At 45.3% G+C, this 23282-nt stretch overlaps 1 protein-coding gene across 1 annotated transcript; it reads left to right on the top strand.

Annotated features, from left to right (window-relative positions):
* The first annotated feature begins 10834 nt into the window (after positions 1-10834).
* Positions 10835-23069, top strand: thy1 (Thy-1 cell surface antigen). The gene is made up of 4 exons (XM_072593509.1): positions 10835-10944; positions 17045-17115; positions 18255-18599; positions 22271-23069. Exons 2-4 carry the CDS (start codon positions 17082-17084, stop codon positions 22390-22392), a joined length of 501 nt encoding a protein of 166 aa, XP_072449610.1. The 5' UTR covers positions 10835-10944; positions 17045-17081; the 3' UTR covers positions 22393-23069.
* Positions 23070-23282: the final 213 nt, after the last annotated feature.

Raw genomic sequence — 23282 nt, 5'->3', positions numbered from 1 at the left:
TCCCTCAGCATTGACCCTCCGACAGTGCCCACTCCCTCAGCACTGACCCTCCGACAGTGCCCACTCCCTCAGCACTGACCCTCCGACAGTGCGGCACTCCCTCAGCACTGACATAACAACAGTGCGGCACTTCCTCAGCACTGACCCTCCGACAGTGCCCCCTCGCCTCAGGACTGACCCTCCGACAGTGTAGCATTCCCTCAGGACTGACCCTCCGACAGTGCCCATTCCCTCAGGACTGACACTCCGACAGTGCCCACTCCCTCAGCACTGACCCTCTGACAGTGCAGCACTCCCTCAGCACTGACCCTCTGACAGTGCGGCACTCCCTCAGCACTGACCCTCCGACAGTGCGGCACTCCCTCAGCACTGACATAACAACAGTGCGGCACTCCCTCAGCACTGACCCTCCGACAGTGCCCCCTCGCCTCAGGACTGACCCTCCGACAGTGTAGTATTCCCTCAGGACTGACCCTCCGACAGTGCCCATTCCCTCAGGACTGACACTCCGACAGTGCCCACTCCCTCAGCACTGACCCTCTGACAGTGCAGCACTCCCTCAGCACTGACCCTCTGATAGTGCGGCACTCCCTCAGCACTGACCCTCCAACAGTGCCCCCTCGCCCCAGCACTGACCCTCCGACAGTGCCCCCTCGCCTCAGCACTGACCCTCCGACAGTGCAGCACTCCCTCAGCATTGACCCTCCGACAGTGTGACACTCCCTCAGCACTGACCCTCCAACAGTGCAGCACTCCCTCAGCACTGACCCTCTGACAGTGCGGCACTCCCTCAGCACTGACCCTCCGACAGTGCAGCACTCCCTCAGCACTGACCCTCCAACAGTGCGGCACTCCCTCAGCACTGACCCTCCAACTGTGCAGCACTCCCTCAGCACTGACCCTCCAACAGTGCAGCACTCCCTCAGCACTGACGCTCCGACAGTGCAGCACTCCCTCAGCACTGACCCTCCGACAGTGCCCCCTCGCCCCAGCACTGACCCTCCGACAGTGCCCCCTCGCCTCAGCACTGACCCTCCGACAGTGCAGCACTCCCTCAGCATTGACCCTCCGACATGTGACACTCCCTCAGCACTGACCCTCCAACAGTGCAGCACTCCCTCAGCACTGACCCTCTGACAGTGCGGCACTCCCTCAGCACTGACCCTCCGACAGTGCAGCACTCCCTCAGCACTGACCCTCCGACAGTGCGGCGCTCCCTCAGCACTGACCCTCCGACAGTGCAGCACTCCCTCAGCACTGACCCTCCGACAGTGCGGCATTCCCTCAGCACTGACCCTCTGACAGTGTGGAGAGCCTGAAAGAACAACATAGCCCAGAAATTTACAATAGTGTTCAGGCAACTAAACGAGAAAACACAGAGTGTTTAGAATATCCTAACATCCTGCTGTGGTTTGATGTCACAAGTGGTTTTGTAATGCTTTTATGTAGCAAATCATGAAACCTTATTGGGTTAAAAGTCCAATAAAAATACAATATTTTACTGTTGTTGAATACACAGTTTTCACCAAAGAATCAACAGGGGGGTGAGACACATGGTATTATTCCTTTAAAAACCTAAAACAAACATGATGGTCAAATCACCTCGTTCACAACACTGAGGGCTTAATTGCCCTTAAACTGTTCACAGACACGTCTCACCTTTTCTTCAAACCCGATCTTTATATCTTCCTCAAAACATGTTCAAATCCTCAGTTCAGCAAGTTATGCAAAGGACAGCCCCACCAACAACATTCTCTCAGCACTGACCCTCCAACAGTGCAGCACTCCCTCAGCACTGACCCTCTGACAGTGCGGCGCTCCCTCAGCACTGACCCTCTGACAGTGCGGCACTCCCTCAGCACTGACCCTCTGACAGTGCTCCGCTCCCTCAGCACAGACCCTCTGACAGTGCGGCGCTTCCTCAGCACCCACCCTCAGACAAGCTGCACTCCCTCAGCACTGACCCTCTGACAGTGCGGCACTCCCTCAGCACCGACCCTCTGACAGTGCGGCACTCCCTCAGCACTGACCCTCCGACAGTGCGGCACCCCCTCAGCACCGACCCTCTGACAGTGCGGCGCTTCCTCCACACTGATTTTCTGAGACCATGTTTATCTTGCTGTTTTGCTAGCACTGTGTGAATCCCCAGCTCTCTGTGAAGTGAAATTCCTTCCCACTGAGCAAGTGATGCTCTAATGATTGGTTATGTTCTCACTGATTAATTATTGATTGTTCACATTAAAATAATTAGCACACAGTTCTCCTGCTCTCTGATGACTCAGCAGGCAGTCTGTCTGCATTCTCCAATTTCCACCAAACTGTTTGTTGTTGAGGATCTTTCACACGATGTGTACACATTTTCTGTTATTCTTTAACCAGATTGATTTTAATGATTCTATTTCCTCCTGACATTATCTGGTTTCAAGTTGTAATCCAGTCTCCTGCCTCCTGTCTCACCATCCATTAAACCCTGTTGTGACCTTTTTGGGCATTGCTCTTGTTAATCTTTACTTTTAGCTGGTCTCAGCTGCAGCAATAGAGCAGCCATCCCAGCACCTGCTCCTATGGTGGAGACCAGCCTAGTATCTGACATCCACCAAGTTACATCTATAAGAATACATATGTGCTAACAGCATGTACAGATGCCTGTCAAAGGGTGGTAGATTTAAAAACATTCCGATGCCTTGACTCCACATTGAAATGCTGTTACTCCATAATAGTCTCTCAACACCAGGCTGAGAAATTTGATGCTGCCATTGCATTTATGGTTTTCTGTGTCAAGACAAGGGTGCTGCAGATTCTCACAGCCCTTTGTATGAAGAGATGCTTCCCCCTGAATCTAAAGGGACTGGAATACAAACAGGGAAATGATCTTTCAGGTCAACACAGTCTTCATCTGTCTGGAGTAATTTAACTCAGTTCTGGGCCTGACTCCTCAGGAAGGAAGATTTATCCTGGAAGGGGGTGCAGCACAAATTCACCAAGATGAAACCCTGGGATAAAAGATTAGGTTATGGGGACAAATTGTTTTGACTAGTCTTGAATTCTCTCGAATGTAGGAGATTGAGAGTGATCGGATTGAGGCACTGAAAATGATAGCTATTGGAATAGATCAAGAGAAACTATTTCCGCTATTTCTGTAGTCTTTTATACCTTGTAATTGATTTTTAGGACAACATATGCTGTTTGCTTTTTGATTGCAGTTGAAGCTAAAGGAGAAGTCATGTCTATTTTAAAGACAGACCTGATTTCTTTAAAAATGCATTTAATAGTCTTAGTACCCATTTGTGACAGTTAACATTTTTTATATTTTTGTGTAGAGCTTTTAGAGAATTCTGTTAAATGTATTCAGTAATCCTTTTTTTCTTCCTAGCTCTTTATCTCTCACCTTTGTCAAAAATATTTCAACATGTCCTCAGATTCAAAGTGGATGATCTCTAACATTCCTCTTCACCTGTCACAACTTCCAACTCCCAATAAACTGCCAAGTGTTGGGAGAGAGCAGGATTGTCCAACCTGGTACCCTGCGGCTAGCATTCACAAATAGAGACAAGGAGTCTCATGGGTGCAGCGTGATTTAGATTGACAAGGTAGGAATACACGTTTATACAATCTGCCTTTGTTAGAGCATCTTTAACTAAAATAAAAATCACAGGTCTCTTCAAAGGAGCTTTATCAAATAAACTTGATGGAAGAGGTCGGAATATTGTAAAGGAGGAGAGTGTGTGGGAAAGATAGAGAGGGGTTTTAGTGAGGCAATTCCTGAGTTTGGAGCCAAAGCAGCTGTCCACACATGCACACGCTGGATGGAGTCAATTGAGGGATGTGCAAGAGGTGAGGACGAGATGGCAATATTTCTTAGGGTTGCAAGGCTGAGAAAGATCACAGACATGAGGAGGAATAATATCATGGAAAGATTTACAAAACAAATATATGTACAATCGTTGAAAACATGAGATGTAGACCATTCAGCCCCTCAAGTCCACTCTAGCATTCATAAAATTACAGCTGATCTGTTTGTGTTTTGAATTCCACACTCCTACCTATCCCCGGAGTGCATAAAGAGGCTGTACAGCTTATCAAGTCTGCATTGACCATTCAAATAGCATCCTACTCAGATCCAACACCGATCCCCACTCTTCCCATGGCTAATCCATCAAATCTGCACATCCCTGGACACGGCCAACCGACCTACCTACACATCTTGAGACTGTGGGAGGAAACTGGAGCTCCCAGAGGGGACCCAAGCAGATGCAGGGAGAATGTGCAAACTCCACACAGACTATTACCCAAGGCTGCAATTGAACCCTGGTCCCTGGGTACTGTGAGTTAACAGTGCTAACCACTGAACCACCATGCTGCTCCTAATGAGCTAATTGATGTGTAGTTTGCTGTTCCCCTCCCCTCTCAGGTACATGGTTGTATTTGCTACTTTCCCGTCCAATGGAACTTTTCTTGAATCAAGGAATGTTTTTTAGAAAATGATGACTAATATATTTTCTACCTCATTAGTAATCTATTTTAAGACCCATTTGAACCTGGAGACTTGTCAGGCTGCAGTTCCATCATTTTCTTCAGTATCAATTCCATCCTGAATGTAATGGCACTCTGTTCCACTTCCCTTTCCACCTCCTGATTCACAGCTATTGCTGGAATGTTTTTTTAAACTCTCTGATAAAGACAGAAGCAAAATACATGTTAATTTTATTTTCTATTACCTTACTTTCTACTACTAACTCTCCGTTCTTATTCTCCAGCAGACTAACACTTCCTTTATTCATGTTCTGCTTTTTAAATACCTGTGGAAACTCTCACTAATAAAAGCAAACTACTGTAAATGTGGAAAATCTGAAACAAAAAACAGTGTGTTGTGGAGAAATGCAGTAGATCTGCAGAGAGAAAATCTCTTGCTTTTCCTCATATGTTAAATTCTTCTAGTTGAATTACTTCTGTTATTCTCTGCCATTCTTTTATATTCTGATCAATCCATTCTGACAGCCCAGTGCATCAGGTAAGCTAACCTTCCATCCATTTACACTTCTCAGTGCCTTGCAAAGGCAGGAAGCATCATCAAAGACCCCTCCCGTCCCAGTTATAATCGCATCCAATCTCTTCCATCAGCTTAAACACACACACCAACGGGTTAAAGAACATCTTCTTTCCTGCTCCTATTCGACTTCTGAAGGGACCTCTCAAATTTCAAATCTAATGTTGATCTTGCTTTTCATATACCTTCTTTGCAGCTGTAAATCTAAATTGCATGTTCTGTTCAGTCGGCCTGTGATCTTTGTACATTAATGATCCATCTGTGCTGTACACAAAACAAAAGTTTTCACTGTACTTAGATTCATGTGACAATAAATTAAATCAAATCAATCATGTGATCTGACCCTCACCGGATGCCTTTCTTTTAAATTTGATATTTTCCTTCATTATTATTTTAAAATTGAGACATTTCACAAACAGGAGTCAATGAAGTGATGGAGGATCACTAATCGGTACAGGCTAGTGTGCAGACAGCAAATATTTATATGTCCTCAAAATTACAAAGTGTAGAATGTGGGAGAGCATTTGGAGCAGGTTGTGATAGTTGTGTCTGCTGATGATAATGGTAAGAGTGACAGGGGGAGAGGGGATTACAGGATTAGGCAGAATTATAATGTTCAGGAAAGATTTACAAGGATGTTGCCAAGGTTGAACGATTTGGGCTATAGGGAGAGGCTGAACAGTCTGGGGCTGTTCTCCCTGGAGGCTGAGGGGTGACCTTATGGAGGTTTATAGATTCAGGAGGGGCAGGGATTGGGCAAATAGAGAAAGTCTCTTCCCTGGGGTGGGGGAGTCCAGACCTAGAGGGCATAGGTTTGGAGTGAGAGGAGAACGATATAAAAGGGACCTAAGGGGCAACTTTTTCACACAGAGGGTGGTGTATGGATGGAATGATCTGCCAGAGGAAGTAGTGGAGGCTGGTACAATTACAACATTTAAAAGGCATTTGGATGGGTATATGAATGGGAAAGGTTTAGAGGGATATGGGCCAAATGCTGGCAAATGGGACAAGATTAGGTTGGGATATCTAGTCGGCATGGACGGGTTGGACTGAAGGGTCTGTTTCCGAGCTGTACATCTCTATGACTCTGACTCTAAGTCACCTCTCAACTTTCTTCTCTCCAATGAAAACAGCCTCAAGTCCTTCAGTCTTTCCTCATAAGACGTTCCCTCCATACTAGGCATCATCCTGGTAAATCTCCCCTAAACCCTCTCCAATGCTTCCACATCCTTCCTATTATGAGGTGACCAGAACTGTACACAATACTCCAAATGTGGCCACATCAGAGTTTTGTACAGCCTCATGGCTCTGAAATTCAATCCCTCTCCCAATAAAAGCTAACACACTATATGCCTTCTTACCGACCTTGTAAACCTGGGTGGCAACTTTCAGGGATCTATGTACATGGACACCGAGATCTCCCTGTTCATCTACACTACCAAGAATCTTACCATTAGCCCAGTACTCTGCATTTCTGATACCCCTTCCAAAGTGAATCCTCTCACACTTTTCTCCATTAAACTCCATTTGCCACATCTCAGCCCAGGTCTGCAGCTTATCTATGTCCTTTTGTAACCTATATCAACCTTCAGCATTATCCACAACCTTAATGACCTTAATGTCATCTGCAAATTTGCTAACCCATCCTTCTATGCCCTCATCCAGGTTATTTATAAAAATGACAAACAGCAGTGGCCCTAAAACAGATCCTTGCAGTACACCACTAGTAACCAAACTCCAGGATGAACTTTTCTCATCAACCACTACCCTCTGTCTTCTTTCAGCTAGCCAATGTCTAATCCAAGCCACTAAATCACCCTCAATCCCATGCCTCCCTATTTTGTGCAATATCTTACTGTGGGGAACCTTATCAAACACCTTACTGAAATCCATACACACCACATCAACTGCTTTAACCTCATCCACCTGGTTGGTCACCTTCTCAAAGAACTCAATAAGATTTATGAGGCACAACCTACCCTTCACAAAACCATGTTGACTATCCTTAATCAACTTATTCCTTTCTAGATGATTATAAATCCTATCTCTTATAACCCTTTCCAACACTTTTCCCACAACCAAAGTAAGGCTCACTGGTCTATAATTCCCAGAGATGTCTCTACGCCCCTTCTTGAACAAGGGAACAACATTTGCTATCCTCCAGTCTTCTGGCACTATTCCTGTAGACGATGACAATGTAAAGATTAAAGCCAATGGCTCTGCAATCTTCTCCCTGGCTTCCCAGAGAATCCTAAGATAAATCACATCTGGTCCAGGGGACTTATCTATTTTTACACTTTCTAGAATTGCTAACACCTCCTCCTTGTGAACCTCAAACCCATCTAGTCTAGTAGCCTATTTCTCAGTATTCTCCTCGACAACATTGTCTTTTTCTAGTGTGAATAGTGACAAAAAAATTCATATAGCACTTCCCCTATCTCTTCTGATTCTTTAGATTAGATTCCCTACAGTGTGGAAACAGGCCCTTTGGCCCAACAAGTCCACACCTACCCTCCGAAGAGTAACCCACCCAGTCCCATTTCCCTCTGACTAATGCACCTAACACTATGAGCAATTTAGCATGGCCAGTTCACCTGACCTGCACATCTTTGGACTGTGGGAGAGCACCTGGAGGAAACCCACGCAGACATGGGGAGAATGTGCAAACTTCACACAGACAGTTACCAGAGGCTGGAATTGGACCTGGGACCCTGGTGCTGTGAGGCAGCAGTGCTAACCACTGAGCCACTGTGCTGCCCATCACAACATCCTTGATTGGCTCTAATCTTACTCCAGTCAATCTTTTATTCCTGATATACCTGTAGAAAGCTTTAGGGTTTTCCTTGATCCTATCCTATCTGTAGGGGATCCCTACACTGCCTGCCAGTTCCTTTTCTGTCCCCTGATGGTAACCCATCTACCCTTTTCTTGTACCTGAAATGTGACTACCTAGGGCAGATAGGATCCCCTCCTGGCCCTTTCCTGGCTAACTTGTAACCCTCAAGTACCCTAACTGAGCCTGCCCTAACTGAACCTTCACATCTCAACCTAATATAAGCCTTCTTCTTCTGGTTGACAAGAAATTCAATTTCTTTAATAAACAACGGTTCTCTCGCTCAACCACTTCCTCCCTGCCTAACAGGTACGTACTTATCAAGGGCCCACAGAAGCTGTTACTTAAACAAGTTCCACATTTCAATTGTGCACATCCTCTGCAGTTTCCTTCCCCATCCTATGCATCCTAAATCTTGCCTAATTGCATCGTAATTGCCTTTCCCCCAGTTATAACTCTTGGCCTGCAGTATATACCTACCCCTTTCCATCACTAAAGTAAACTTACCCGAATTGTGGTCACTATCACCAAAGTGCTCACCTACCCTAAATCTAACACCTGACCAGGTTCATTCCCCAGTACCAAATCCAAAGTGGCCTCACCCCTTGTTGATCTGTCTACATACTGTGTCAGGAACCAGTCCTGCACACATTGGACAAAAACTGACCCATCTAAAGTACTCAAACTATAGTATTTTCAGTTAATATTTGGAAAGTTAAAGTCCCCCATGACAACTACCCTGTTACTCTCACTCCTATCGAGAATCATCTTTGCTTTCCTTTCCTCTACATCTCTGGAACTATTCGGAGGCCTATAGAAAACTCCCAACAGGGTCACCTCTCCTTTCCTGTTTCTAATCTCAGCCCATATTACCTCAGTAGATGAGAACTCAAGTGGTCCTTTCTGCCATCATAATAATGAGGTTCCCGCCTCAGGCGACCCTCTGTGTGGAGTTTGCACATTCTCCCCGTGTCTGCGTGGGTTTCCTCCGGGTGCTCCGGTTTCCTCCCACACTCCAAAGATGTGATGGTCAGGTGAATTGGCCATGCTAAATTGCCCGTAGTGTTAGGTAAGGGGTAGATGTAGGGGTATGGGTGGGTTGCGCTTTGGCGGGGCGGTGTGGACTTGTTGGGCCGAAGGGCCTGTTTCCAGACTGTAAGTAATCTAATCTAATCTAATCTAATCTAATACTGTCCTTGACTGACAATGCCACACCACCCCCTCTTTTACCAACTTCTTTGTTCTTGCTGAAAAATCCAAATCCTGGAACCTGCAACAACCATTCCTCTCCCTGCTCTATCCATGTCTCCGAAATGGCCACAGATACCAAAGTCCCAGGTACCAACCCATGGTGCAAGTTCACCCACCTTATTCTGGATGCTCCTAGTGTTCAAACCAACCTCTTGCTTGCCGGTGCCCTCTTGCAATCTTGAAACCTTAGTTCTGATTTCACGACGCTCAACTTTGTGTATACTCAAACTTCAATTGAGGTTCCCATTCCCCTGCTGGTAAACCCACCCGAGGAGCATTAGCAAATGTCCCCCTCCCCTCCCCTCCCCCAGGATATTAGTTCCCCTCTGGTTCAGGTGACGACCATCCTGTTTATAGAGATCCCACCTACCCCACAAAGAGCACCAGTCATCCAGGAATACAAAACCCTCCCTCCTGCACCATCCCTGTAGCCATGTGTTCAACTCCTCTCTCTCCTTATTCCTCGCCTCGCTCGTGCGTGGCACTGGCAACAAACTAGAGATAACAACTCAGTTCATCCTAGCTCTAAGCTTCCACCCTGGCTCCCTGAATTTCTGCCTTAAATCCTTATCACTCTTCTACCTATGTCGTTGGTGCCTATTTGGACCATGACTTGGGGCTGCTGTCCCTCCCCCTCAAGGATCCTAAAAACATGATCAGGGACATCACGGACCTTGGCACCTGGGAGGCAACACACCAACCATGAGTCTCTCCCGTTCCCACCGAACCTCCTATCAATCCCCTAACTATGGAGTCCCCAATGACTAATGCTCTGCTCCTCTTCCCCTTTCCCTTCTGAGCAGCAGGGACAGACTCTGTGCCAGAGACCTGTACCGCATGGCTTACCCCGGGAAGTCATCCCCCCACAACAATATCCAAAACGGTATTCTTGCTGTTGAGGGGAACAGCCACAGGGGATCCCTACACTGCCTGCCAGTTCCCTTTCTGTCCCCTGATGGTAACCCATCTACCCTTTTCTTGTACCTGAGGTGTGACTACCTCTCTGTAACTCCTCTCTATTACCCCCTCCGCCTCCCGAATGATCCAAAGAAAATCAGTCATAATCTTTCCCAATAGGAGATTCTGAGCTGAGCATGTGCTTCCATTTCCAGGAATTTTAGTGAGGAATTGAGTTCGGGAGGGGCAGGAACCTCAAGAGTGTGGTACTGGAAAAGCCCAGCCGGTCAGGCAACATCGGAGAAGCATTCATCCTTCTCATTCCTAAATCCTGCTCCTGGGATGCTGCCTGACCTGCTGGGATTTTCCAGCACCACCCTCTCCACTCTGATCCCCAGCAGCTGCACTCCTCCCTTTCTCCTGGCCAGGAATCAGTCAGTAATGGGGAGTCAGAGAGCTCTGACATGGGTTCTGGGACAGACTCCGGCCACCTTCCATTCTAGAAAGGCAGATCTGAAAGAAAACAGAAAATGTTGCAGCTCAGGGCACCTTCTGTGGACAAACTTAATCCAGATCGAGGGCATGTCATCACTGGCTTTCCTCTGGACCCTGATTCTTTGTATCAGTGACACTCAGAAAGGCAGCAGGGAAAGGGGGGGTGGGGGTGGGAACCTGTCCCCCCCGCCCTCGGGGACAGACAGTGACAGAGGAGCAGGACTGTATGGAATTGGGGAATGTGTCCGGATGGGGGAGGGACAGCAGCCAGTGGGAGGGGGAAGGGGAAAAGATTGTGGGCTGGAGGGGCGGGTTTGGCTGGGTCAGCTGATGTGTGTCTGCCGCAGTGTGTACACACACTGTCCTTACTGCAGCTCCAGGGGAAGGCAGCTATACACTGGGCACAGCTGACTGAGGCAAGGTGAGAACGGGCATCGGGGAGGGGGAGGGGGATGGGGAAAAGGGGAAAAGGGAATGGGGGGAAAGGGGAATGGGGGGAAAGGGGAATGGGGGGAAAGGGGAATGGGGGGAAAGGGGGATGGGGGGAAAGGGGAAAGGGGGATGGATTGGAGTAAAAACAGAGAAATGGGGGGGGGCAACGGAATGACGAGGTGAGCTGACAGAGGGAGGGGGAGAGTGAGTGCTGGAGAAACTCAGCAGGCCATATCTGCGGAGACAAAATCGGGTCTGCTCTGAGGGCTGTTCGGGGGGTGGGGGATATCTGCAGAGGAATCCCTCAGTCCCGGGCAGAGACACTGCCCCACCCCACCCCACCCCCTTGATTCTGTCATAGGGACAGGCAGCACCTTTCGGTCCAACCAGTCCATGGCCAACCTAATCCCAAACTAAACCAGTCCCACCTGCCTGCTCCTGACCATAACCTTCCCAAACCTTTCCTATTCCTCTATCTATCCAAATAGCTTTTAAACGTTCTAACGCTCCTCACACCTACCACTTCCTCTGGCGGGTTATTCGACTCGGGAACCACCCTCTGCGTAAAACATTTGTATGGTGTCTTTGTTAAATCTCTCTCTCTCATCTTAAAACTCTACCTCCTTGTCTTGAAATCCCCTCTATTAGGGAAAAGACAATTACCATTGATCCTATCTATATCTGAGCAAAGTCTCTGAATTTTGAACAATGATAAAGGAAATACAAAAGTTTAAGGTTTTACCATCGGGGCGAGTCACAGAGTGTGGGTGGGGAGTGTGAGTCAAGGGGGCACTATTTCAAAATAAGGGAGAAACCACAAGAGAAGGAAATGTGAATTTACTCAGGATTAGAGAATTCTAAAGATTCCCATGGGTTGTGGGAGCTCAGTTACTGAGTACATTGAAAGTAGGGCCTGATGTTCAGGAATCAATCACGTCAAGGGATATGGGGATAGTGTAGGAAAAGTCATGGTCATGTCTGATCAGGTTGAATGGCAGAGAGCATTTGATGGGCTGAAGGGGTGTGGGGCAGTAAAGGAGTTAACCTCTTGCTCGTTCCAAGTGATTTTACAAAAAACAAAAGCCTATAACCCCCCATTCCAGGCTTGTTCCTTGTCTATTTGGACTCTCCTTATGTTTCAATGAAGACTGAAAGAACTGCGGACGCTGTAAATCAGAAACACAAACAGAAATTGCTGGAAAAGCTCAACAGGTCTGGCAGCATCTGTGCAGAGAAAAGTCATAGTTAACATTTCGGGTCCAGTGACCTTCCTCTGGGAAATATTAACTCTGATTTCTCTCCACAGACTTGCTGAGCTTTTCCCTCAACTTCTGTTTTTGTTTCTCTCTCTGTCTCAGTTGTTTTCCTTTAACAGTCCTTTATTTAAAAATTTCCTTTTGATGGTAACATCTGAACATCTCTGATTCTTTACTGATTCACATTCTTGGCAATAGATTTCAAAGTTACAGAATGGCGTCTGTTGTGGGTAATGTGCATTGTATCTGTTCAAGAAGGCAGCTCACCAGCGCCTTCTCGAGGAATTAGGGATGGGGTAATAAATACTGACCTGATCGAACCGGCAACATCAGTCCAACTGGTAAATTAAACAGCTCTTCTTTCAAAATGTATTAACATTCCATTTTCTCCATGATTCCTGTTCTTTACTTTAAATAATTTTGAACTAAGTCAAAATTTATCATCTAGAATAACTGTACCTTCAGGAATTTGCTGTGTAGTTCTGACTCTGCATAATGTTGTGACTACCATAGAGGTTGATAACATTGTCAAAAATTAGAATAATTTCTAATTCTGTGTCATTTGACCTATTTATGCCACACGGGCACAAGGTTCAATCAGTGTAAATGTTTAATTAATAAACCTGATGATAACTGTGAATAGTTCAAGCAAGTTTTGTCAGGGAATTCATCCCTGACGGGGAAGGGAAACTGATGATGTCCCACTCACCAAGTCACGTCTGTTTTGAAAAGATAATTTGGGTGGTGCCACATCAATCCAATCAGGTCTTGAAGAAAACTGAACTGCAAGCGATGGGCAGTATAGATTTGTAATTCTGTTGAAGTTTAATTACATGTTGATTTCTAATCATGTTGCAACAAGCAAATGTAATGTTTGTGCATCCAATATGCTTTATGTTAAAACTTGCAAATAATCAAAGTGCTTACTTTTAGTGATGGAATCTTCTTTATTTCCCACACAATCGTGTGGATATTGTACACTGTTATATCCCTGCACTTGTGTTTGGCTGCAGTGGAGTCTACAGTGTCTGTGCGTGCTGGTATAGTCGGAGAGATGTCACATGTTTGAAATCCAGTGTTTAAGGTTTGATTTTAATTTGGTAGGTCACAGAAATAGAAGATAGTTTTCTGCACTTGTCCAGAGGGACAGGATTAGAGCTGTCCCAGTAAAGGTTGCCTTTATGTAAACTGGGTGGGATTGCCTTGTTAGGAAGAAATGAAACCACATTAATAGCAGGAAGTGATAGAGTCAGAAGGCAAAAAATCGCGTGGGTATAGTTGAGGAACCACAAAGACAAAACAAAACACTGCTGAAAGGCCTCCCAGCATTGGTCATGATGTGAGGAAGAAAATTAATCAGCAGATAGAAAGTGTGTAAGATAGGCGCTATTACAATGGCAAACCTGAAATCAATTTGGTATCGGGGGCAAACTCTCTGCTGATTGGAGTCACACCTGACACATAGGAAGACAGTTGTAGTTGTGGGAGGTCAGTTATCTCAACTTCAGGACATTTCTGTAGGAGTTCCTCAGGATAGTGTCCTAGGCCTCACCACTTTCCCTCTATGATGAGGCCAGAAGTGGGGATGTTTGCTGATGATTGCACAACGTTTAGCACCATTCACAACTCCTCATTGCTGACGCAGTCCATGTTCGAATACAACAAGATCTGGACAATGCCCAGACTTGGGCTGACAGGTGGTAAGCAACATTCATGCCACAATAATGCCAGGCTATGACCATCATCAGTAAGAGACAATCTAATCACCACCCCATGGCATTCAATGGTGTTACCATCACTGAATTCCCTCACTATCAACATCCTGGGGTTAGCATTGACCAGAAACTCAACTGCACTCAGCACATAACACAGTGGCTACAAGAGCAGGTCAGACGCTAGGAATACAGCAGCAACTCATTCACCTTCTGACTCCCGAACTGCTGTCCATCATCTACAAGGTAATACTCAGGACTGTGATGGAATACTCCCCACTTACCTGGATGGGTGCTGTTCTGACAACACTCTTGAAGCTTGAAACCATCCAGGACAAAGCAGCCCGCTTAATTGGCACCTCATCCACAAACATCATTCCCTCCACCAAAGTTCAATAGTAGTAGTGTGTACTATCTACAAGGTGCACTGCAGAAATTCACCAAAGATCCTCAGGCAGCACCTTCCAAACCCACAGCCCCTTCCATCTAGAAGGACAAGGGCAGCAGGTTCATGGGAACACCACCACCTGCAAGTTCCCCTCCAAGCCACTCACCATCCTGACTTGGAAATATATCGCCGTTCCTTCACTGTCTCTGGGTCAAAATCCTGGAATCCTCTCTCTAAGGGTATTGTGTGTGTATGCACAGCAGGTGGACTGCAGTGGGTCAAGAAGGCAGCTCACCCTCACCACCTCAAGGGCAACTAGAGACAGATAATAAATGCTGGCCCAGCCAGTAATACCTACATCCCATAAATGGATAAATGAGAAAAAAACAATAATCATAGGGATCTTCAATATGCACACGGACTGCGAAAATCAGGTTGGTAGTAGATACCAAGAAAGTTAATTTATGGAATGTGTACAAAATGGTTCCCTTGGAGCAGCTTGTGGTAGAGCCCAGTAGGGAACAGGCAATTCTGGATTTGGTGACATGGCAGACTGGATTCGGGAGCTGAAGGGGAAGGAATTCGACCTCCCTCTACATCTGCATCCCCAGAGGATTAACCATAATATGATAAATCCACCCTGCAATTTGAGAGAGAACCTTGAATCAGATGTAATGCTATTACAGTTGAGTAAAGGTAACTACAAAGACATGAGGGAGGAGCTGGCCAGAGTTGATTGGAAGGGAAGCCTCACAATAGCAGGAATTTCTGGGGGTTATTGAAGAGACACAGCAGAAATACATCCAAAGGAATAAGAAGCACACTAAAGGGAGGATAAGGCAACCCATGGGTGACCAAGAGAAGTCTGGGATAGGATAAAATCAAAAGCAATGTGGTGATGATTAGTGGGAAGCCAGAGGATTGGGAAACCTTTAAAAAAACCCAGCAGAGCATAACTTAAGAAGCAATAAGAGGGAGAGAAGATAAAATATGAGAGTAAGCTAGCTAATAATATAAAATAAAATTGCAAGAGGTTTTTAGTTATATTTTAAAAAATGCAAGACCAGAGATTGGATTGTTGGAAATTGAGGCTGATGAAGTAGTAACAAGGAACAAAAAAATGGGTGAGGAACTGAATAGGTACTTTGTCACTTTTCATAGTGAAAAACACCAGCAACATGCCAGGACTTCATCAGAGTCGGGGTAGAAGTGAGTGCAGTGGTCATCAGCTAAGGAGTAGGAGCTGGGGAAGCTGAAAGGTCTGAAGGTGGATAAATCACTCACACCAGATGGACTATGCCCCAGAGACCTGGAGGAGATAGTGGAGGCATTGTGGTGATTTTTCAGGAATCACTAGCCTCAGGTAGCAACCCTGAGGATTGGAAAATGGTGAATGTAATACTCCGTGTAAGAAAGAAGGGATGCAGAAGACAGGCAACTACTGGCTGGTTAGCCTGTCCTCAGTTGTTGGTATGATTTTAGCGTTGATTATTGTGGAAGAGATTGTGGAGTATTGGAAGTGCACGGTAAAACAGGGCTGAAACATGCTTTCGTCAAGGAGAGATCTGCCTGACAAATCTGTTAGACTTCTTTGAGGAGGTAACAAGCAAGTTAGACAGAGGGGAGGCTGCAGGTATGAGTTATTTTGATTTCCAGAAGGCCTTTGATAAGGTACTCTAAAGGAGGTTACTGAATAAGGTAAGAACACTTGATTTTAGGGGCATGGATAGGGGATTAGCTGACTGGCAGAAAGCAAAGAGTGGGGACACAGGGGCCTTTTTCAGGATGGCAGCAAGTGACTAGTGGAGTTCCACAGGTGGCAGCACAACTAATCACATTCTACATTAACAATCTGGATGAAGGAACTGAGGGCATTGTTGCTAAATTTGCAGGTGACACAAAGATGGGTGGAAGGTTGAAGAAGTAGGGAGGCTGAAGAGGACGTGGACAGGCTGGGAGAGTGAGCAGATGGAACCCACAATGAGGTTGTGTACCGTGGTCAGGAGAATGAGGTTGTGCCTCTGATCCTAGTCTCTTCCAGTGGCAACAGATTCTTCAATTCTCCAGGAATACGGAGAGATCTGGATAGAGTAGACATGGACAAGATGTTTCCATAGGTAGGAGAGACTAGGACCCAAGGATAGAGCTTCAGGGAGAAGGGACTGAGATGAGGAGATATGTCTTCAGCCAGAGGGTGAGAAACTGATTGACCCAGAGGGTTGTAGCAGCCAACTCACCAAGTGCCTTATATATCTCCAGATGTTCGAAAGTGATTTACACCAAAAGCAAATTGCCCAAAACAAATTCCTCAAAACTAAAATGAGGTACTAAAATTGGACCCAACAAAGAATTCTCCTTTCTTTTTAAATTGCTGCAAGTTTAGCTGCATCCATTTGAGAGGGAAGATGTGGCATTGGTATAGTTTCTCATTCATCAGCACGGCGCTGACCCTCCAACAGCGTGGTGCTCCCTCGGTATTACACTGAAACCTAGTGGTTAATGTGCTGGAAGTTTTTAACCCATGAGTCTGACTGAGAGGTCAAACTGTGGAAGAACTGGTCAGGGATTTCATGGAAACATTTGAAAGAGTTTGGTGTGACTGGATACCCCTCATTGTGCTTACCCCATCGGGAGCTTTAAAGTTGTGTCTCTTTCAGGAGCTGCTGTGGGAAGTCGGAAGCAGCAGAGCGACTGGTATCCATTGTCTTTGACAGTGTTTTGTGTGTTTCACAGGTTCTGGGATTGGCTTGTGGATTGGCCTTTATTGAAGATGAAGCAGTTGCTGATAGTCTCAGTCCTGGCAGGTAGGAGCACCCACCCCCTGCTTCTCTCTCTCGTCCACAGACACAGACACAGACACAGACACACACACACACACACACCCCATGGCATAGTCGGAGTTTGTGCTCTCCACTCTGATACAGATGCTGGTGTGGGTTAAATCAGAAAACTTAGTGAATCTACTTACAAATATCTGCACTGCATGGCTTTACTCTAATCATTGAAATTAAAAACAAATCTATTTCTTCTGTTGACTCAGTCCAACATACAAGACCTAACTTTAGAAAGGTAAATAATTTGGACCAGTAAATATGGCCAGTGCCTCTGCTGTCAGTGTCTTATTCAATAACATTTGATCACAGCAGAGTAAACAATTGTTGGACTGTATATGTATCACACTCGGTCATTGTGCTGGGAAGTTGTGATGATACTTTGATACCATCACATGTAACTATCCAAGTATTAGGCAATGACCATCTTCAACCAGAGGGAGTATAACCATCTCCTTTCGACATTTTAATAGCATTATCATCCTGAAATCTACCACAACCGACATCTTGGGGATTACCATTAACCATAAATTGAGCTTGCCTTGCCATATGGATACTATGGTGACAAGAGCAGGTCAGAGGCTGGGAATCCTGTAGCAAAAACTCACCTCCTGACTCCCCAAATCCTGTCCATCTGCAAGGCACAAGTCAGGAGTTTGATGGAATACTCCCACTTACCTGGATGGATGCAGCTCCAGTAACACTCAAGGAGCTCTCCACCATCCAGGACAAAGCAACCTGTTTGATTGGCACTACATATGTTCATCCCATTTGCCACCTTAAACACTCAGTCTCTTCAGCATCAACGGGCAGGGATTGCCATCTTCGAGGTGCACAGCAGCAACTCTCTGCTTCAACAGCACCTTCAAAATCCACATCCTCTCTCACTTCGGATGAGAAGGACACCAGAGAGATGGAAATGTCACCATTTGTAAGTGTCCATCTGAGTGTGGCATGCATCTCCATCATTGTTCATTCCCTGTCACTGGGTGAATATTCTGGAACCCTGTCCCTAATAGCTCTATGATGTCCCTACACCATGCAGGTTATAGCATTTGAGTTGCATCATTAAATTACTAACATGAGTGGCCACTTTATTCTTGTTTTTTCAGTGCTTTCCATGACAGAGGGCCTAGAAATCACAAACATGTATGCGTGTATCAATAAAACCAATGACTTGCGTATTGATTGCACCTACAAGACGACTGTCACTGGCACCATCAAGTATGAGTGGAATCTCAACAACGGAAAAGACACACGTGTGGTTGCAAGCACAATCCACTCCAATCAGATCGATGCCTCTTTCAAGAAGCGTGCACAAACAAACTTTGTAGATAGTTCACTGCGGCTCACATTGACTGGATTCAGTAATGCTGATGACGGTGCATACACATGCCATCTTCACCCTGAGACTGGAACAGTGAAGTACATCAATAAAACCATTACGGTTAAGCACGGTAAGAATATCACCTTCAGCACATGAGGAATTGTCAGCATGAGGGGCCATAACAATTACAAGCAGGAGGAGGCCATTCAGCCCCTCTGCCATTTGATACAATCACAGCTGATCTTATCCCAGCCTCAACTCCACTTTCCTGCCCACTCTCCATAACCCTTTAACCCATTCCTAATTCCAATGCAGTCTATCTCTTCCTTAAATTTACTCTATGTCCCAGCATCCACCACACTCTGAGGGAGTGACTGCCACTGATTCATCATCCTTTCAGAGGAGTAATTACTCCACATCTTGGTTTGAGTCTCCCACCCTGGATCCTACGATATGATCTCTCATTTTGGATCGCCACACAAGAGGAAATGTCCTTTCCATGTCAACTTTGTCAATCCCCTTTAGCATCTTATGTACTTCAGTGTGGTCTCTGCTCATTCTTCTCAACTCCAGAGAGGATCAGCATAGATTTCTCAATCTCTCATCATGAGACAATCCCCTCATCTCTAGAATTAATCAAGTGAACTTCCTGTGAACCACCTTTAATGCAACTACATCCCACCTCAAGGAGACCAACACTGTCCACAACATTTCCAGGTGCAGCCTCACTAATGCTTTGTACAGTTGCATTAACACTTCCCGCCTTTTATACTTGATTCCTTTATCAATAAATTCCAAAGGTTCCATTTTCCTTCCTTAATACTGAGTGCACCTGCAACTAGTTTTCTGTGATTCATCCATGAGGAAACCCAGATCTCTCTACACCAAAGTACTCTGACATTTCTCTCAATTTCAATAATAAGTTGCCTCTTTATTCCACTGATCAAAATGGATAATCTCACACTTATCCACGTTAAAGTTCAAGGGCCACATTTTGGCCCGTTCACCTAATCTATCCATATCCATTTATAAATTTCTTATTTCTTCATTGGAAGTTACTTTCCCACCTATTTTAGTGCCATCTGCAAATTTGGCTACAGTACATTCTATCCCCATATCCATGACATTAACACAGACTGTAAATAGTTGTGGCCTGAGGATCCCATTCAGTCCCCACCCCCTCCTCCCGGTGAACGGCCTCTCCCTGAAGGAGAGGGGATCTGGAAACTTGGACAGAGGGATAACTGCATTGTCACTGTGGGCCAGAGAGACCACTCCTCTTGCTGTCTCAAACAACATTAACACCAGTTCCAATAACACTGAAAATCTATCACAGGGAAGTCACCTTCAATAGACAAAATTAGTGAACTTCACACCCAGTGTCTTTATTGGTGTAGTCATGTCAAATGTTGCATTTATTATAAGTAATAGATATGAAAACAATTGCTTAACCTCTTCATTTATCTAACCCTGTGCCATCCCTATACTTGGGAGTGTTCAATGGGAACAGTGTAGACAGAGCTTACCTTTCCATTTTAAAGGGTGGAGGGACATTTACTTTCATTTTAAGAGAAGAAGGAGCTTTACTGTGTCTCCGTAGCCATACTGTCCCTATCCTGGAGTCTTTGATGGGGACAGTGTAGAGGGATGAGAATATAAGGCATGGGGAAGTTAACAAATGCAGTTTAATGTAGGAAAGTGTGAAGAATCAAAATGCAGACTATTCTTTAAGTGGAGAAATTACAACAAGTACAGCACCAAGTGATCTGGAAATGCAGAGTTAGCATGAAGGTGCAACAAGTAATCAAGAAGGTCAGTGTAAGTGTGGCCTTTATCACAAAGTGGTTGGTGTTTAACACCATATCTCGTAACAGCAGAAGGAGGCCAATAAGTTCACCAAGTGCACTCAGATGTTCAGTGAGTGTGATCCTGGCAGGAACTGCCTTTTCCCCTTGACCCTTGATTCGCTGCCCAATTAAAAATCTGCCTCTCTCAGCCTTGAATATACGTAATTACCTATCTTTGACAGCCCTCTGTGGTTAAAAACCCCACAAATTTACAACCCTCTCAGAAGCAGAAGTTCCTTCTCATCTCTGCCTTAAATGGTCAACCCACTCCTTCTGAGATAGTGGCCCCTAGTCCTGGATTCCTTCGCAAGGAGAAACCGCCTGTCCACACCCACCCTGTCAAATCCCTTAAATATCTTGTGTGTTTCAATAAGGTCACTTCTCATTCTTCTATATTCCAATGTATACAGGTCCAAGCTTCTCCAGCTCTCCTCTTAAAACAGTCCCTTCATTCCCAGTATCAGCCGAGTGACCCTTCTCTGGACTGCCTGCAACACCAGTATTCGAAGGGAACCAATATGGTTCAGTGTTCCGGCCGGGCTCTGATTAGTGCCTTGTACAGCTTTAATTTTTTTTTTCCCATTCCCACTACATTTGCCTTCCCTATTACCCACTGAACTTAGATGCTAATTTCTTGTGATTCATGGATGAGGAAGTCTTGATCTAACTGTACAGGATGTTGGTGAGGTTGCACCTGGAGTACTGTGGAAAGCTTTAGTCCCTGTATTTAAGAAAGGATGGACTGGTATTGGAGGCAGTTCAGAGATTCACCCAGTTGATCCTGAATGAAAATGTTGCCTTATTAATAACAGCTAAACAGGCTTGGTCTCTATTCATTACAGTTTAGCAGAATAAAGGGTGACGTATTGAAACATACAAGATTTTGAGGGGGTTTTGCACGGGAGTTGTTGAGAAGATGTTTCCACCAGTGGGCGTATTTCTGGCTAGGATGCATAATTACAAAATAAAGATACATTTGTTTAAAACGAAGATCCGAAGGAATTGCTTCTTCCAGAAGGTAGTGACTCTCTGAAGTTCTCAATTTCCAGAAAATTGTGAGGGCAAAATCACAAAGTATTTCGAGGGGGGAGAACTAGGTTTCTGAAATATCAAGGGATTGAGAGCCCAGAGCTTCACAAAAGGTGAGTTCAGGCTTGAGGCAGTCAAATAATAGAGCAAACTTGGGGCTGAATGGCCTCATCCTCCTATTTGTTTTTATGAGCTGGACTGGCTCTGGGAGTGTTGAATGGTTGCAGCGTAAAAGGAGCTTTACTCCTCTACCTAGCCCCATGCTACAGCTGTCCTGAGAGTGTGTGGCCCACGTAGAGAGAGATTTACTTTGTGACTTACATTTCTGAGTTTCTTTTAATGATCTTCAGTCTCAAACACAGGAAATCGAGAGGGGTGGATCTGTGCAACTCTAAATTGTGTGACAAAAAAGGAACAGCCTATTAACCACTTCCTGTTTTTATTTTGTAACCTGAGCTGCAGGTTCTTTAAAGTTGACTGAAGAAGTCAAACATAAACGCGCCTTGCACTGAGGTTTCAGTTTAAGGTTGTTTTGGAAGTACCAGCTGTTGAGGAGCTCATACGGCCTCACTGCACAGTCAACTAATCAGTAAAAACAGTGCTGACAAAATGAGGGCAATCTTTTTAAAGCACTCAGTGGTTAAAGTTTAGTGGTGGAAACAAATTCTGTTTTAGCTTTTCAAATGGAATTGGATAAATACTTGACGGAGAGAAATATTGCAGCAATGTGCGGAAAGGTGAGTGAAGTGTGAGAGATACTTTGAAAAAGTTGATGGGCCAAATGGCCTCCAGTACTGTACTGTTCTGTCAGTCTATGTAGTTGGATATGTACATTTCAGTGTGTGGTTGTCATTTTGTGGAACCAATGGTATTTTTGCAAATACAAGGTCATGTTTTCTCACGTCATCTTTTTGTTGTTTTTTAGGTAACCTGCCCACCTGCGGTGCCCCCGGACTCATGCAGGATAGTCCACAGGTGCTGATCCTCATCCTCTCTCTTGGTGCCCTTCACATTCTGGGTGCACTGTCTTATGGAAGTCAAAACTAACAGCTCAACTGGAACAGAACTGGCATGACTGCAACTCCCCCCATGGAATGAGCCATTGGTCTATATCCTTACTTTCCCCTCCACCCCTTCCCCCAATCCCTTTCACCTTTGCATTTCTTGTGGTTTATTTTCCTGATTAACTGTCAGTGACTTCACTGAGCAGAGAAATATTTTGGATGAGTCACAAGTCACATGAAGGAGTCTCTCCCAGTCTCCTCTCTCTCGCTCTGATGTCTGCTGCCTTGGGCACATTAGGTAGATGGAGTTGGCAAAGATGCTCTTTGGAAAGGAGATCAGAGCCATCAAGAGCTGCAGTTTGCAGAAACAATTGGTTTCTCCATAATCTCCCTGATGATGCAGAATAATGAGTGAGAGAGTGGGGGTCATCTGAGATACACCCTGCAGACCCGATGATCAAAGCTATACTTCCAGTATTTGTCTGCTCCCAAACTGTGACTCAAGATTTTTTTTTTGGAATAAATTAAAGTAACAAGTTAATCCAAGTGCTTCAGCCTCAAGTGAATATAATGCTAAGCTGCTCAGATACATAGCTGTATATACTGGGATGACTAGTTCTGTTGAATGTATTTTCTATAAAGGCTGAGTTCTGTGCAGTGGAATTTTTAATTACAAAGTATCCAATAAATATTTCCCATTTCCTTTACTCAAATTAAAAATGTGATCCTCATCTGACTTGTTTTTGTGGAGCATTCTCCTGTTTCCCTTTTCCTGTCCTGTTTTCCCTCTCACGGTCCCTCCTTCCTGTACTGTCTCCCCGCTTCCCTTTTTACCCCTTCGTAGCTCTCCCCTCCTAGCATTCAATGTCCCCCTCAGCCTTCTCCTCCCCTCACACACCCTCCTCACCCTCTCCCCCTTCCATCAATTTAAAG

The sequence above is a fragment of the Chiloscyllium punctatum genome, chromosome 23 (assembly GCF_047496795.1).
Source record: "Chiloscyllium punctatum isolate Juve2018m chromosome 23, sChiPun1.3, whole genome shotgun sequence".
Taxonomy (NCBI): Eukaryota; Metazoa; Chordata; class Chondrichthyes; order Orectolobiformes; family Hemiscylliidae; genus Chiloscyllium; species Chiloscyllium punctatum.
The sequence above is the reverse complement of the archived record's forward strand: the minus strand, read 5'-3'. Positions and strand labels throughout refer to the sequence as shown.